Source organism: Ostreococcus lucimarinus, chromosome 11, assembly GCF_000092065.1.
Source record: "Ostreococcus lucimarinus CCE9901 chromosome 11, complete sequence".
NCBI lineage: Eukaryota > Viridiplantae > Chlorophyta > Mamiellophyceae > Mamiellales > Bathycoccaceae > Ostreococcus > Ostreococcus sp. 'lucimarinus'.
The window spans coordinates 256,645-270,945 of NC_009365.1; the positions used below are offsets into that span (position 1 = coordinate 256,645).

Genomic DNA, 14,301 nt, shown 5'->3' on the forward strand with positions numbered 1-14,301 from the left:
ACTGTCGAGCAGCGCCGTGCTAGCGGACGCACCAAAAGTTGTCAACACATGCAAAACTTTAGTCATTACTGTTCTCACTACGACTACGCTACGACGCTAATAATACAACACACGGAGCAATTAAACGAGCACCGGACGCAGGAGCGCGCCGAGCCGAACGGAAGCAATGTGGGTCGCCGAGGCGACGCCGCGTGAACGCGCGGCGCGGTTCGACGGCGATTGAGCGCGCGCAACGACGGATACGCCGCAGGTTCGCGCGCGATCTCCACGGGCGCGCATAGCCGGACGCCGTGCATCGATGCCAACTCTCATCGATCGTCGTGGGTCGAAGCACGAGGCGATGACGCCACTAGCGCGTTTTGTGGCGCCGCCCGCGCTGCGGTCCGCGCGGCGCACCAAGGCGCCGAATCCGAGCGTCGCCGCGCCGAACGCGGCGAGATTCGGCGCTAACGCCACGGGATTGGCGAACGACACGTGCGCGAGGACGGCGATCATCGCGCCAGACACTAGATTTGCGTAGTTAACCAACGTCGCCGCGAACGGGACGTTCAACGCGAATTCCATCGCGTACGTGACGGTGAGCAAAGGCAACGGCGACAGCATCGCCATCAACGCCACCGCTGACCCGATCGAACCCAGCGTGCCGCCCATGGTGTATAAAACTGCGCTCGCGCACAGCATGGAAGCCCCGTAACGGCGCGCTAACGCGCACACCATGTCCCGCGCTTCATCCCTCGCCATGTTCGGCTGGAACAAAATCCCGAGCGCGAGCAAAGCCGCGGGCTTGTTCGCGCCGGCCAAAAACGCCAAAAACCCATCAATCGCTGGCGGAAATCCTCCGTCGCCCCACACCGCGCGATAACACAGCGTTACGAAACACGCCAACAGACACGGATTCCTCGCTTGCTTGACCATCGAACGTCGCATCGATTCCAGAATCTTCGTCGTCGATCCGTCCTTTGCCGCCTCGCCCGCGCCGTCCACGTCGATTTTCGAGCATCTCCACGTGTATATCGCGTGCGCCACGATCAACAAAAACACTTGATTCGTCGCGTCGAACACGACGATCAGTTCCAGCGCCTTCGCTCCGTACAATATCTCCGCCAACGGGTACGCAAAGTTCCCCAGATTCAACCCGACCGCCGCGCCGCTCACCAACGCCTCGCGCGACCGTCGCGACATCTCGATCAACGCGTCTCCCGACGACCGCGCGTTCGCGCCCCGCATCGCGCGCGTCGTCGTCAGCGACACCAGCACGCACGCGCATCCGAACGCGCATCCCGCGAGCGCGACGCACCGCGCGCTCGCATCCATTCGCGCCGTCGCGAACGTCCGCGCCATGACGGCCGGAAGCGTCGAGCTGAATATGATCACGCACAGCGACCGTCCGTCGCGCTCGGTGACGTAGCCCAGGTGCCGCAGCGCCGCGCCGAACGCGACCGCGCTCGCGGCGACCGCGAGCGACATGCCGCGCCGCCGTCGCGCGTCGGCGTGTGCGAGGCGTTCGCACCGCAGAACGCGACGCCGCGGCGCGCGCGACGACGATCGACGCCGCGCGCGAGAGAGAGAGACGCCGCGGGGGCGTCGTCGCGCGCGAGAGCGACCGCGCGCGCGATCGGCGGCGCGCGCGCGACGTCGCGGGCGATCGAGGGCGCCAACACTATAAAACGTCATGGAGAACGCGGCGCTGCGCGATGCGCGCGCGGTGACGCACGGAGCGGCGTCGGCGAGCGCGGACGTTGAAATCGGTGATGATGGATGCGCGATCGCGGGCGGGCGCGCGCGAGAGACGCGCGCGGGAGGACGCGGGGGGTGGTTGACGGCCGGCGCGTGCGCGGCGGCGTGCGGGCTGGGCGTCGCGCTCGCGATGGCGGGATCGCGAAATGGTGACGAGACGGGCGGACGCGGCGTGATCGCGCGCGAGGACATCGATGTGCGACGTTTCGTGGCGGTGCCGATGCTCGGATCGAAGAGGGGACGCCGGGGGACGTCGTCGAAGCGCGGCGACGACGACGACGACGCGCCGGGGCTCGGGATCGATGGTGACGACGACGTCCCGCCGTTCGCGGCGAATACGGGATATTTTGCCTACGAGGAATGGTTCAAAAAATTCACGCATGGGAAGAGCCCTGGGGAAAGTAAGCGCGAACTCGCGGGCGCGGCGGCGGCGACGCCGATTCAAGAGAGCGCGCATCGCGGCGTCGTCGATTCGGATGGTTGGAAGACGATTCGAGACGATTTGAGGCACGCTGGCGGTAAACGTAAGTTATTGCTACTTCTGCGCCACGGCCAGGCGACGCATAACGCGTGGGGTGATACTGTCGACGAAGAGTTGGAGACGCTGCCGTGCACGTGGCGAGACCATGGTGACTTACTCGATCCGTCGCTCACGGATCGCGGCGTAGAGCAAGCTTTGACGACGCGTGCCTCGCTCACGACGAGAGATGGGTTCTTTAAGGCGATTCGAGGCGGCTCAGACAAAAAGGATAGAATTCGCGTGGCTTCGTCGCCGCTCTCACGAGCGATGGAAACCGCCATCATCGTCACGTCTGGCGTCGATCACATCTCGCGTCCGATTGCTGTCACGGACTACTTGCGCGAGCGCATCGAACTCAACGCCCCGTTTGAAGTTCGCCGACCGATCTCCATAGACGAGGGCGAAGACTCGGACGCGTCGAAGTTGATCAAGAATTCCCACGCGCACGGATGCAAATTCCACAAAGGTTTGCGCGAGCTCTACGGCGACGACGCATTCATGCTCAACGTAGAGACGCATCACAAGCATCACTCGGATTGTAGGGTCGACAAGACGACTCCGCTGTCGTACACGCACTGCGGCGGCCTCACGCTCACGCACGAGGCCGATTTGGAGTTGGGTGACGAGAGGGAGGAGAACATCATCGCAATGATGAATCGCGTGAAAGTCGTCCTCGCCAACGTCTTCGACAGGTACGACGAAGAAGTGGTCATGCTCGTCACGCATTCCGACTTTATCATTTCGGCGTTGATGGAGTTATATCCCGACACGCTCGGTTTTGTACCACAAAACGGCGAAGTGGTACCCATCGTCGTCGAGGACCGCCGAACGAATCATTTGCCTGAGGCGCACGCCACGGACGATGACGCGAGTGAAACGGCGTCGAAAGCCAAGACAAAATCAAAGGCTGCGGTCGGTGAGGCGGATCACAACAGGAAGCACGCCAAAAGCGAAGACGAAGAAACAGAAGATCGCACGGCGCGTGGGAAGAAGTCGATGCGAGCGAAGGCTTCGACGGGCGACGAAATCGTCGTAGATTCAGATTCTTCCGGTCCGGCGGCGACGATCAAATACTTCGATGACGACGATCAGACGGCGAAAGAATCCGCCACGCGGCACAAATCTAGAAAGCGTGAAGCTTCTCTCGGGAATGATTTGTCCCGTCGCGTCGAGGAATCGCTAAAAAATTTCCACAAACAATTTGAGCGCTCTGCGGACCTCGGTAGTGAATAGAATCTAACAATCTACAGTAGCGTTACAAGTGCGTGTAATCACGACTAGTCATGACGTTCTCTTGATTCCAACTGCGCCTGCACCAACGCTCGCATATCGTCCAACACGCGTCGCTCCTTTGCCGCGCGTTCCTCCTTGCTCAACGCCGCCAGCGCCGCCTTTTCCTCAGCCGAGTACACCTGCGCTTCCTTCCGCATCCGTACCGCGTTCATCCTCGAGTGCCGGCTTCCCGACATCACGTATCCTAAGTTTTCGAACCGTTCAATCTGATCCGTCTTTAATCCAATCTCTCCTCGTCGCGGGATGCGTTCGCCCGCCGCCGCGAATCGTCCCATGGCTTCGCCTTCGCCGGCGAGCAAATGTTTCCCGTGATTGATCGCGTCGCGATCGACTTCGAACGACTCGGGAGGGGGAGGGGGTCCGATAAGTGCCTCCCCGGCGTCGAGCGCTTCGCGTTCGGCGCGCTCGGCGGCGCGTCGGACGGATTCCAGTCGCTCGTGTCGCTTTTTGAGAAATTGCTTAAACCTGTGCGTTTGGTCGCCGTCTGCGGCGTCGCGCGAGCGACTGCGCGAGCGCGAAGACGACGACGACGTCGAGGCGTCGCGTTTCGAGCGTTTCGAACGCTCGTCGGCGCGACCGCGGGGGTCGGGAGACGGCATGCGCGCAGGACTAGGTCTGAGGGACGAGCGAAGCGACGCGCGGCGTGTTGCGCGTGCGAGTGTGTGTGAATGTGAGATAGAAATACACGCGTTGATATCACTCGACGCTACTTGTCCGGAGCGCTTGTGGCGCTTAAGCTCGAGGTTGAGCCCTTACGCGCGGCGCGTAGCGCCTTTTCTATGTCCACTTGCTCCCTGTAGACTTCGCGCAAATCGCCCAGGACGTCTTTGAACGCGCTGCGGCGTTCGGGTTGGGTGGCCCACGCGCCGTGGATGATCTTGCGGTAACCCTCGGGCGCGCTCGCTGGGAGTTCAAGGTTTTTTGCGGTCGCCGCGAGCGAGGCGTCGAGATCGGAGGTCATTTGGAACACGATTTGGTACTCGTTCAAGTCTTCCCACGGGATGCGCCGAGTGAGGAGTTCCCAGAGGATGACGCCGTACGCGAAGACATCTGAAGCTTCGCTGAATTTACCGCCACGTATCACTTCGGGAGAGGCATAGTTCACCGTGCCTGTCATACCCGTCTGACGCGAAAGCCGTGAACTGTGCTTCACTTTGCTCAAACCAAAGTCGGTGATTTTTACCATGCCATCGCGATTGACGAGAACGTTGTTCGTGTTCAGGTCACAGTGCACGATTGGGAACGGTTTGGCGGAGTGCAAGTAAACCATTCCTTGCGCGATCGTCATCGCCCATCGCGTGAGCGTGAGCGTGGTGTACGGCGTAGTCGTTCGATGGAGAAATTGGTGAAGCGATCCCTTATCCATGTACTCGAGAACGATGGTCAAATTCGGCGCTTGCGTGCACGCGCCGAGCCACAAGACGATGGACGGGTGCCTCAGTCGCGACAATATCTGCACCTCGCGACGGAAATCGCTCAACCCTTTACCCATCATATCTTGATTGAATAGCTTTTTCACCGCCACGAGACTGCCGTGATACCGACCGAGGAAGACCTCGCCGAAACCGCCGTGACCGATTCGATTTTGCGACGACGGCACGCCTCCTTCAAACTCGATATCCTTGTAATCAATCTCCCACTCGGTGTTAAGCTCCATGACTCGATCACCCTCGACCGGTTCGTCTTCGGGTAAAATTGAACGCGAAAGATCCGAAAGCGGCGTCGGCGAAAACGAACGCGCGCCGACGTTCAGTCTGCTCGGCGACGGCGTCGAGAGGCCCGGATCCGAAGGCGGCGTGCGATACGGCGATACGCTCTGCGTTCGCGATAAGCGTCCTGCGGGCGAATTTTCCCCAGGCATTTTCGCAGGCGTCGAACGAGGTCGCTCGTACTCGGTGTGTTCGTCATCCATGTTCAACGCTGCGAACTCCTCGAAAGCCTTCACTTCTAAGTACAGCTGCATGAGTTGCTCGCCGAGCTTTGTCAAATCGCACGTGCTCGGAAACAGTTTCCTACGCGGATCCCACCCCGGAGTCGACTCTAAAATGTCCAACACGCGCTCCTCGAGCGCGTCCTCACAGCTTCTCGACGCCTGCAGCGTCGCCTCGCAATAAACGCTGAGCTGTGGACCAGGTTCGTCGTACTCGGCCGCCTTGACTTCGTCCAAGACGTGCATGAACCATCCTATCAAAACGCTCGCGCGGGCTTTTTCAGAAATGAACTCGATCCACGACACGTCGAGCTCGAGCTCGAGCGGGCTCAGTCCACCGCGTGGCGCGCCTAAAGGTTTGCTCAAAGGCGGCGTGACGCCCGTCTTCTCGTCCGCGTTCCCCTTTTCGGCGTCCGCGGCGCCGGCGCTCGCGCGCAAAATGTTAATCGCGCGAATCACTCGCACGCGTTCTAAATTTCGCTCCAAGTGCAGCGATTGCTTCAAGTCTGCCTCGGTCAACCGCAACAGCTCGTATCCATTCACTTTAGCGCTCGCGAACGCGTCCACTAACTCCTCGAGTTCTGAGCTCTTCAACCACTCGCTCACGTCGCCGATGCTCCACGCGTCCACGCCCCGCGACTGACTCTCCTCTAAAAGTGACGATTGCGACGCATTCCTCGACGGCGACTTCGGCGTCGCCGAATTCCCACCATCTCGCGTCCCCACCTTCCCCAGCGCCCGCGCCAGCGCCTTCGTCTTCACCTCAACCGTAAACGTCCGACTAAACTCCGCGCGCTCGTTCGACAGTTCCACCGCGTGCAACTCCCGCACCGGTCTCACCCCCAGCACCCTATCGAACGTCACCGTCACCTCCACGTCGCACGACGTCTTCACCCCTCGCAATTCGCATTCAAACGGCGCCTCGTCCACCCGCCTCTCTCCGTGTCCGCCGCCGAACACGAACAGCGCGCTCTTCATCGTCCCGCGCCCGCCCCTCGCGAAGCACGTCACGTCGTACGTTCCCTCCCCCGACGCTCGCGCCGCGTTCCCGATCGCGCACTCCAGCGCATCCGTCGTCTCACCGTCGTCCGCGTCGTCGCTGTCGCTCTCCGCGCGTCGTCGCGCCAGGCGCGCGCCGAGCAGCCCCGACGTGCGGTTGACTTGCGTCTCCTTGAAAAACTCGCCGAGCGTCAGCGTGCGCGCGTTCGCGCGCTGTTTCGAGCGTCCCATGGCGACGACGCGCGTCGCGCGCCTCGACCCTCGCCCCGGCCCTCGCGCGCCGCCGGCGCGACGCGAACTCGCGCGCGCGGCGACGAATGCGTCGAGTTCGAGTCGCGCCGAATAAACGGACACACGGCGTATGGGCAAACAGTGAGACACCGAGCGCGCCGTTGGTGTCCCGCACACGCGGGTGTGTCGCGCCGCGCCGCCCCGCGCGCGCCGCCGCGCGCCACCGCGCGGCGCGCGCGACTCGACGCGCGCGATGGCGCCCGCGCGGCGCGGAAGCTTCGACCGCGGCGATGCCGACGCGCGCGGACGCGAAACCGACAGCGACGACGGCGACGAGCGGCGACATCACACGCTGACGCTCGCGCAGGGACGCGCGCTGCGGCGCGAGCTGAGCCGACACACGCTGCACGCGCTGGGCGGCGAGCGCGTGTGCGAGGAGAGCTCGCCGGAGACCACGCTTGGGTCCACGCAGGCGGAGGCGCTGGGACGCGCGTTCCTGGCGTCGACGGAAAGGGCGAACGATGGGGAGGCGACGGAGGCGGAACGGGCGGCGGCGCGCGTCGAGCTGGAAAACGTCGAACGCGAACGAAGGTCGACGGAAAGACGGTCGAGCAGACATTCGATCGACGCGCCGGCGCGAAAGGTGAAGTTTGATGCGGTGCCGGAGATGATTCCGAGGGTGGCGTCGGGCGACGACGTGAAAATGGTGAACGCGGCGAACGCGGGGACGGGGGCGACGACGCTGAGCGCGTCGACGGGGAAAGAACTCGCGGCGGAATTGAAGAAGACGCGATCGAAGATGGACGAAATAAAAGCCAGCGTGTCGAAGAAGTCGTCGTCGTATAAAGCGGCGGACGTCACGGGCGACGAAAACGTGCTCGAGGGGAAGGAGGAGAAGACGCGTCGCGCCATCAAAGCGATTCAACGACAGACGGACGCGCTGATGTTCCTCGCGGACGCCGTCGAGGCTAAAGACTTGCCTGGTCTCGCTGAGAGAATGCGCGAACGTCTGCGAACGATGAAAGAAAACTATCACGACATCACGTCTTACGAAGGTTTGCGTCAGCGTAAAAAAGGGGCGCTCAAGGCGGCAAAAAAGATGGATTTGTTGCGCGCCGCGTTCAACGTCGACGAGGCGCCGAAGGACGCGTGCCCGATGCCGACACACAAGAGCGATAAGCCGCTGAAGAGAAAACGAGAGTATCGTATTTTGGGGACGAAAATGCTGTGCGCGGGTGTGTGTTTTCTCGTGCTTCTGATGATTCCGTTCTTAGTGACGCAGTACGAAGAACACGAGCACCACACCGGTTGCGATTCGATAAGCCAGGGTATGATTAAGCTCGACCACGCGAGCTCGGGACAACTCGAAGTGAACTTGTTGGTTGGTCCGTGCACGTACAACGCGAGTGATTTTCATATGTCTTACAACATCTATCAATCGTACAACCACCATACGTACCAATTGGGAGCGCTTGGCAAACCGTTGACGACGCCGCATTGGAGTGCGGCGTCCAGTGGGCATCGGCGTAAACTTCTCGGTGGTGGCGGCGCCGGTGTCAGCAAGCACGTCAAAGCAAGTTTTGAGACGTATATTTTGAGTGAATATCAATCCAAACACGGGAGCGTGTATATGAACTTTACCACAGATTGTCCCACGCCAGTGGCGATCTCGCTCACTGCGACGGATACCGGCTTGGTGGGCATCGCCGGTATGTGGCTCGGTTTAGTTCTTCTCATCAGTATCTTCGGGTTGATCATTACTGAAATCATTCACCGCACCCTAGTTGCGTTCATTGGCGCCGCCGCTGTGCTGTTTATCCTGTCTTTACAACATCGCTTGCCATCGATAGCGACGATTTTGACGTGGATGGATCACGGCACGCTCGCGCTGTTGTTCGGTATGATGATCATCGTCGCTCTACTTTCCCGCACTGGCGTGTTCGAGTATATATCCGTACATATTGTCGAGTACTCAAAGGGTAGCATGTGGCGCTTGTTCTTCATGCTCATGATATTCGACGCAGTGTTGAGCGCGTTTTTGGACAACGTCACCACAATGTTGCTCCTCGCACCCGTGGCGCTGTCTCTGTGCAAAGCTTTGAACATTGATCCGCGTCCACTTTTGATTCCGCTCTCCATTTTCGGTAACATTGGTGGATGTTCCACACTCATTGGTGATCCTCCGAACATTATCATCGGAAACGCGCTCAAGGAGCACATCGGTTTTGTCGACTTTTTACGAGTCCTCGGTCCGGGGGTCTTGCTCACGATGCCGTTTATTTTCGCTTTTGTCAAGTGGTACTACGGTGACGCATTGTTTGGTCAAAAGATCAACGTCGACATCGACGAATTGCGCGCAAAGTATCCCATACGCGACATGAACTTGCTCATTCGCAGCGGAACGATTTTGATTTTTGTCATTTTGCTATTCTTTTTGCACCCCGTGATGCACATGGAACCGGCGTACGTTGCGGTTTTCGGTGCGATCGCAATACTTCTCACAGGAAGCCACGATGAGTTTGAGTACGCGCTCGAAAAAGTTGAGTGGGACTCTTTGTTGTTTTTCGCGGGCTTGTTTGTGTTCACCGAGGGCATCGCTAAGCTCGGCTTGCTCAGAGCCATCGCCGATGAGCTCTCGACGCTCATCGCCTCCTTCCCTATCGGGCAGCGTCAGATCGGCGCCATGTTGCTGGTGGAGCTCGTCGCTGGTATCGCGAGCGCATTCGTGGATAACATTCCATTCACCACGACCATGCTTCCGGTCATCATACAAATGAGCGAAAACGTACAGGGCATCTCCATCGAAGCGCTCGCGTGGGCCCTCTGCTTCGGCGCCGACTTCGGCGGCATCGGAACTTTGATCGGCTCTTCCGCCAACATCGTGATGGCTGGTATTGCCGCCGAAGCTGGTTTTCCCATCACCTTCAAGTCCTTCTTCCGAATCGGCTGGCCCGTGATGTGCATCTCCTTGTGTATCGCCGGCGCCTACCTCGCCGCGCTTGAAGGCGCTGGGACTTTCAAAGTCAAAGACGACGACAGCGCGTCCTACAGCTGAGTCGATCGCACGTATGTATCGCGTTTGTCATATTATTATCTGCGTATTGTGCCGACCGCGTCGTCGTTCCGTTTCGTATCCTTCGTCGATCGAGCGCCGAGCCGTCGCGCCGTCCCGAGCCGTCGCCGTCGCCGTCCCGCGCGTCGTCGCCGCCCGCAGTTCGCGCCGCTGCCCGGTGCGTGACTCCCGTCGAAGCCTGGACGGACCGCGGGCGATGGATAAATACAGAAAGCAACAACGCAAGCGCGAGATAGAGAAAAACAAGGAACGACGCAAGGAGGCGCGCGCAGTCGCGGCGCAAACGAAAGATTTGAGTGAATTACAGGCTGAACGTGAGCGACTGGAAAAGGCGAAAAACGCGCCGCAAATCCCAGGACAGCGCCTGCGAGTGGATAAGATTGATGAAAAGCTCACGTGGCTGTCGAAGCAAATCGACGCGAAGCGAGCAAGCGATGCGCGAGATCGAGAGGCTGGGTTGACGCCGCGAAGCGCGAAACCGCGAGGGCCGACGTCGACGGCGTACGCGGTTGGGGCGGAACAGTACTATAAACCAGAGGATTCGGTGTATTGGCACCCGAAGTTGAATCCGACCGGACGTCCGCCGGCTGGGAAACCGCAGAAGTGGAAGGCAGGGATCGTGGTGGATGAATGCGCGAGCGCTTCGAGACAAGCGTTGCCGGCGGCGACGGCGGCTAGCGACAGTGATAGCGACAGCGACAGCGACAGCGACGCGATGCCGCCGCCGCCTGGTCCGCCACCAGGGTTTGAATTGGTGATCCCCGCGTTGCCGGTGAAAGATGATGCGATCGCGGCGGCGAAGACGGACACGAACGACGAGGACGAACCGTTGTTGCCGCCGTCGGCGCCGCCGGACCACGAGGACGAACCGTTACCGCCGCCGCCGGTACCAGCGGGCGACGAAGATGGATCAGACTCTGAGGCTTTACCACCACCACCGATGCCGCCGACTGGGACGAGCGGCGGTAACGAAGTGGAAGTGGCGCCACCGCGCGTTACGGAGACGACGACTGTGGTGCGCCGCGCACCGGTGGGATCGATGCCGCGCGTTGTTCCAGTGCAGAGAAGACCGCCGCCGCCACCAAAGCACGGTGTCGGTGGTTTCTTCGCCGCCGCTCCTCGGGCAGTACGAAAACCGCCGTCCGATCCGGCGACATTTACGAAGAGCGCTGCGCCGACGGCGACGCCCATCGTTCGCGCCGAACACAACGTGAAACTGAAAGCACTCGTTCCCGCGAGCGTTCGCGTGAACCGGCAGGAGGCACCCAACGCAAAACGACAACGCGTTGTAACTGGACGAGCGATTAACGCTGCGCCGAAGGTCGCCGCGTCGTCATCAGCAGGCGGCTCGGGCAAGGCGGCAGACGAAACGTACCTCAGCTTCTTAGACGAGATGAGCGAACTAGGGGCGTTCGCAGAGTAGAATCTAGCACAATTTAGTAATACAACGATCCCTAACGCTTCTTTGCGAGAGCGAGAACTTCGGATTCGCGAACTTCGCACGCCCAGTGCAATAACGTTTGTCTCACTACGGGTGAAATGCGTGAATCGTCCCAACTCGCGTTAGCGTTGATAATCTTGTTGATGAGATTCGTCTTCCATCGCCCCTTTTCCCCGCACACGCCTTTCCAACGTGATATTTGCCTGTCGTCTTCGCCGTCGTTCAACCGCCTTCCCTGATAAAATCTGCAGTACCAGTGAAACCATCCTCGTGGGTCCCGCGAGTCGATCCACCCGCTCTCTTCCCAGTACGTTTGCGTTTGCCCCGCCTTGACGCCGTACATGTTCGTCGGAATGTTATATTTGCGACTCGCGTACCAGCTCTTATCTAAGCCCTCGAACCATTCATTCGGAAACTCCGAAGGGTCGATGTTGCATGGTCCTCGAATACCGGGCTTGCCGCCGCGCGGATGGAAATAGCACCCACCCCACGATCCGGCCGCTATCACTTGCGTGGGCGTGAGGTTGGGCTTAAAGTCTGGTCTGTCTTTGAACACTAGATGTCCTTTGGTCGGATGTCGCGGCACCGCGCCTCGCCGTTCCGGCAGCGCCAAAGCGCTCTTGCGCAGCGCCTCCGACGGCGGCGGCGGCGGTTCATACGCCACCCTCGCGCGTCCCGCGGTGCTAACGATCGCTTTATCAACGTCCTTGAACATGTCCTCATCGCTGTAACTCTGCACCGCCTTTCGCGCGCGTCCGGACGTGCGTCGCGGCGCTTCGCTCGCTGACGTCACCGCCGCGCTTTTTGAGACTTTCGGCCGCGGTGACGCGCGGGATTTGCGGACGCTCGCGGCGAGGACGTCGACGCCCAACGCTCGCATTCGTTCTTTGTTCGCGACGATCTTCTTTTCGCGCGCGCGTTCGTATGAATCGACCATCGCGCGAGCGAATGACGGTTCATGTTTTTTGTCTTCGCTTTTTACTCTCTCAGTCTCAATTCTATGTTTTCTTCGCCGAGCTTGACTGAAATTGGATCGGCTTGGCGTCGGCGTCGTGGCGCCCGCGCGCGCACGGCGCAAGCTTTAGAAAGTCATCGAAGTCGTAGACGAGTTTGCCGCAGCACGACCAACCCTTCTTGGTTTCGTGAAAGATGGGAGCGCCCGAGTGATGTTCGCACGCGTCGTCCGCGTTGTCGCGCTCACGAAACTTTCGTCCGCATCCCGGATTCTTGCACGTCTGCTCCGTGTCCAAATCTACCTCGGGTTTGACCTTCTGTGCGACGTCCGGCGTCGTTTCGCGCGCTTCTGTCGTTGAAGTCGTCGCCGGCGACGCGCTATTCGCGTGCTCGGCGCAATAAAATCCGCTCTTACATCGAACGCACGCGCTCGCGTCGCCCTCGCCTCGCGCGCGCGCTTCCATGGACAAAGGCATCGCCGGTGCTGCAGGTAATCGCTCAACCACCGCCGCTGCTTCGTCGTCTTCATACGTTATCTTCGCGCACGTGTGCGTCCCGCTCGCGCAACCTTTGATTGACATGAACTCCCCGAAGTCGTGCGACGACTTCCCGCAGCACGGCCACGACTTGACGCCGTCTCGAAAGCAAGGTCGTTTCGTGTGATGCACGCACGAACCCGGGACGTTCCCGGGGCCCGGGGCGTAGTACGCGTCGCATCCGAGTCGTTGACAAGCGTATGTGCCATCGGCTCTGGTGCAGGGCGGAAGCGCGGTCAAGTCATCTTCGAACGACCGCGGCGTCGGCGTCGACATCGATCGACGGCGGACGTGAAATGATTTAATTCTGTGCGCGACGACGCGGCGAGGCGCGCGCGGGGCGCGATCGAGGGCGTCGCGCACTGCGGTCGACGCGACGGCTTCCGAGCGTTTCGACTACTGCACTCGGTCATAAATTACAACACTGATTGCGATGACGATCGCTTTGTCGCGACGATGATCGATCGTCATCAAATCGTGGCTCGACTGCCGCCGAGCGCGAGGACGTCGGCATCGGCCGCGTCGACGTCGACGAGCGGCTCGAACGGCGACGCCCAACGCACGCGCACGCGAGGCATTCGACCATCCGCTCCCGCGGGCGCGCACAGCGACATGACGTGCGACTGCGATGCGCGCGGTTTCAACAGCGCGAACCGCCAAGGGACGGTACCATCGTCGGTGACATCGCGCAAATCCATCGACCACGTCTTCGCCGCGTCCTCGGCGACGTCCCACGCTATGTCAAACTCCCTGAACGGACGTCCGGCGATTCCTAACCCTAAAGCCTTAACATACGACTCCTTCGCAGTCCACAACCGCATGAACGCTCGCGCGCGTTCGTCGTCCGCGACGATATCGCTCAGACGCCGCGTCTCGTCGTCGCTCAACCACCGCCGAGCGAATTTCCCCACATCCGTCCCTATTCGTCTATTCTCATCCTCCACATCGATCCCGCACGCATCCCCGTTCGTCGTCACCGCCACCGCGGTGAGCCCGTCGCAGTGGCTGACGCTGAACCCACACCGCGCCGCCAGCGTCGCCGGTCCGCGCACGCTCGGCTTCCCTCGCGCGCCGTACGCGAACGTCACGTCTCGCGCGTCTCGCGCGTCTTCATCGTACCGCATCAGCACCGTCCGCGCGAACGCGCGCGAGATCAACCTCGTGGCGTTTCCCATCAACTCCGTTCGCTCGTCTTCGCTCACCAACGCTTCGGCGCGTCGCGCGAGCTCGTTCTCGCTCGCGTCGTCGCCTCGCGTCCCCGCGCGCGCGTCGTAGCACCACACGTCGATCGTCTCGCCCGCGTCCCCGCCGCCCGCGCCGCCGTCGTCCGCCTCCACCGACGTCGTCCGCGCGACGCCGCGCGCGACGCCGCGCTCGAATCGCGCGCGCGCGCGCGTCGTTCGCGTCGTTCGCGCGCCGCGCGCGCGCCGAGTCAACGCCCAGCGCCCATCGCGCGGCGCCGCCGCGCCGTCCTGCGCGCCCGCGCGGCGTCCGCGCGCGCGCGCGCACTCGCGCGCGCACCATCGCCGCGTCGTCGCGCTCGCGAACGCGCGCATCGTCGCGCCGCGCGCGTCGTCGCGCTGTGCC

The 14,301-nt window shown here is 61.3% G+C and overlaps 9 protein-coding genes across 9 annotated transcripts; 4 read left to right on the top strand and 5 right to left on the bottom strand.

The window, feature by feature from the left end:
• Positions 1-58: 58 nt before the first annotated feature.
• OSTLU_26455 (predicted protein) lies at positions 59-1,490 on the bottom strand. Its single transcript, XM_001420422.1, has one exon. It carries the CDS (start codon positions 1,465-1,467, stop codon positions 121-123), a length of 1,347 nt encoding a protein of 448 aa, XP_001420459.1. The 5' UTR covers positions 1,468-1,490; the 3' UTR covers positions 59-120.
• Positions 1,491-1,672: 182 nt separating this feature from the next.
• On the top strand, positions 1,673-3,490 carry OSTLU_93439 (predicted protein; the record flags this gene model as incomplete). The annotated part of the gene is made up of 1 exon (XM_001420251.1): positions 1,673-3,490. The coding sequence occupies one exon, from the start codon at positions 1,673-1,675 to the stop codon at positions 3,488-3,490; it is 1,818 nt and encodes a 605-aa protein (XP_001420288.1).
• Positions 3,491-3,534: 44 nt separating this feature from the next.
• OSTLU_88591 (predicted protein) lies at positions 3,535-4,149 on the bottom strand (the record flags this gene model as incomplete). Its single annotated transcript, XM_001420423.1, has 1 exon — positions 3,535-4,149. One exon carries the CDS (start codon positions 4,147-4,149, stop codon positions 3,535-3,537), a length of 615 nt encoding a protein of 204 aa, XP_001420460.1.
• An 87-nt stretch (positions 4,150-4,236) lies between these two features.
• On the bottom strand, positions 4,237-7,261 carry OSTLU_50798 (predicted protein). Its single transcript, XM_001420424.1, has 2 exons — positions 7,231-7,261; positions 4,237-5,209 (listed from the first exon to the last, which is right to left on the bottom strand). The coding sequence occupies exon 2, from the start codon at positions 5,205-5,207 to the stop codon at positions 4,257-4,259; it is 951 nt and encodes a 316-aa protein (XP_001420461.1). The 5' UTR covers positions 5,208-5,209; positions 7,231-7,261; the 3' UTR covers positions 4,237-4,256.
• Positions 7,262-7,653: 392 nt separating this feature from the next.
• OSTLU_17308 (predicted protein) lies at positions 7,654-8,297 on the top strand (the record flags this gene model as incomplete). Its single annotated transcript, XM_001420252.1, has 1 exon — positions 7,654-8,297. A coding segment is annotated over one exon (644 nt), but the record flags the coding sequence as incomplete, so codon positions are not given.
• A 124-nt stretch (positions 8,298-8,421) lies between these two features.
• On the top strand, positions 8,422-9,765 carry OSTLU_13038 (ArsB family transporter: P-protein-like protein (tyrosine transporter); the record flags this gene model as incomplete). Its single annotated transcript, XM_001420253.1, has 1 exon — positions 8,422-9,765. The coding sequence occupies one exon, from the start codon at positions 8,422-8,424 to the stop codon at positions 9,763-9,765; it is 1,344 nt and encodes a 447-aa protein (XP_001420290.1).
• A 214-nt stretch (positions 9,766-9,979) lies between these two features.
• OSTLU_93440 (predicted protein) lies at positions 9,980-11,206 on the top strand (the record flags this gene model as incomplete). The annotated part of the gene is made up of 1 exon (XM_001420254.1): positions 9,980-11,206. One exon carries the CDS (start codon positions 9,980-9,982, stop codon positions 11,204-11,206), a length of 1,227 nt encoding a protein of 408 aa, XP_001420291.1.
• Positions 11,207-11,848: 642 nt separating this feature from the next.
• OSTLU_50937 (predicted protein) lies at positions 11,849-12,990 on the bottom strand (the record flags this gene model as incomplete). The annotated part of the gene is made up of 1 exon (XM_001420425.1): positions 11,849-12,990. One exon carries the CDS (start codon positions 12,988-12,990, stop codon positions 12,223-12,225), a length of 768 nt encoding a protein of 255 aa, XP_001420462.1. The 3' UTR covers positions 11,849-12,222.
• A 194-nt stretch (positions 12,991-13,184) lies between these two features.
• On the bottom strand, positions 13,185-13,838 carry OSTLU_17312 (predicted protein; the record flags this gene model as incomplete). The annotated part of the gene is made up of 1 exon (XM_001420426.1): positions 13,185-13,838. One exon carries the CDS (start codon positions 13,836-13,838, stop codon positions 13,185-13,187), a length of 654 nt encoding a protein of 217 aa, XP_001420463.1.
• Positions 13,839-14,301: the final 463 nt, after the last annotated feature.

Excerpts from the sequence above, each read along its gene's own strand:
- OSTLU_26455 (XM_001420422.1), bottom strand. The coding sequence starts at position 1,467 with ATGTCGCTCGCGGTCGCCGCGAGCGCGGTCGCGTTCGGCGCGGCGCTG.
- OSTLU_50798 (XM_001420424.1), bottom strand. The coding sequence starts at position 5,207 with ATGGAGCTTAACACCGAGTGGGAGATTGATTACAAGGATATCGAGTTT.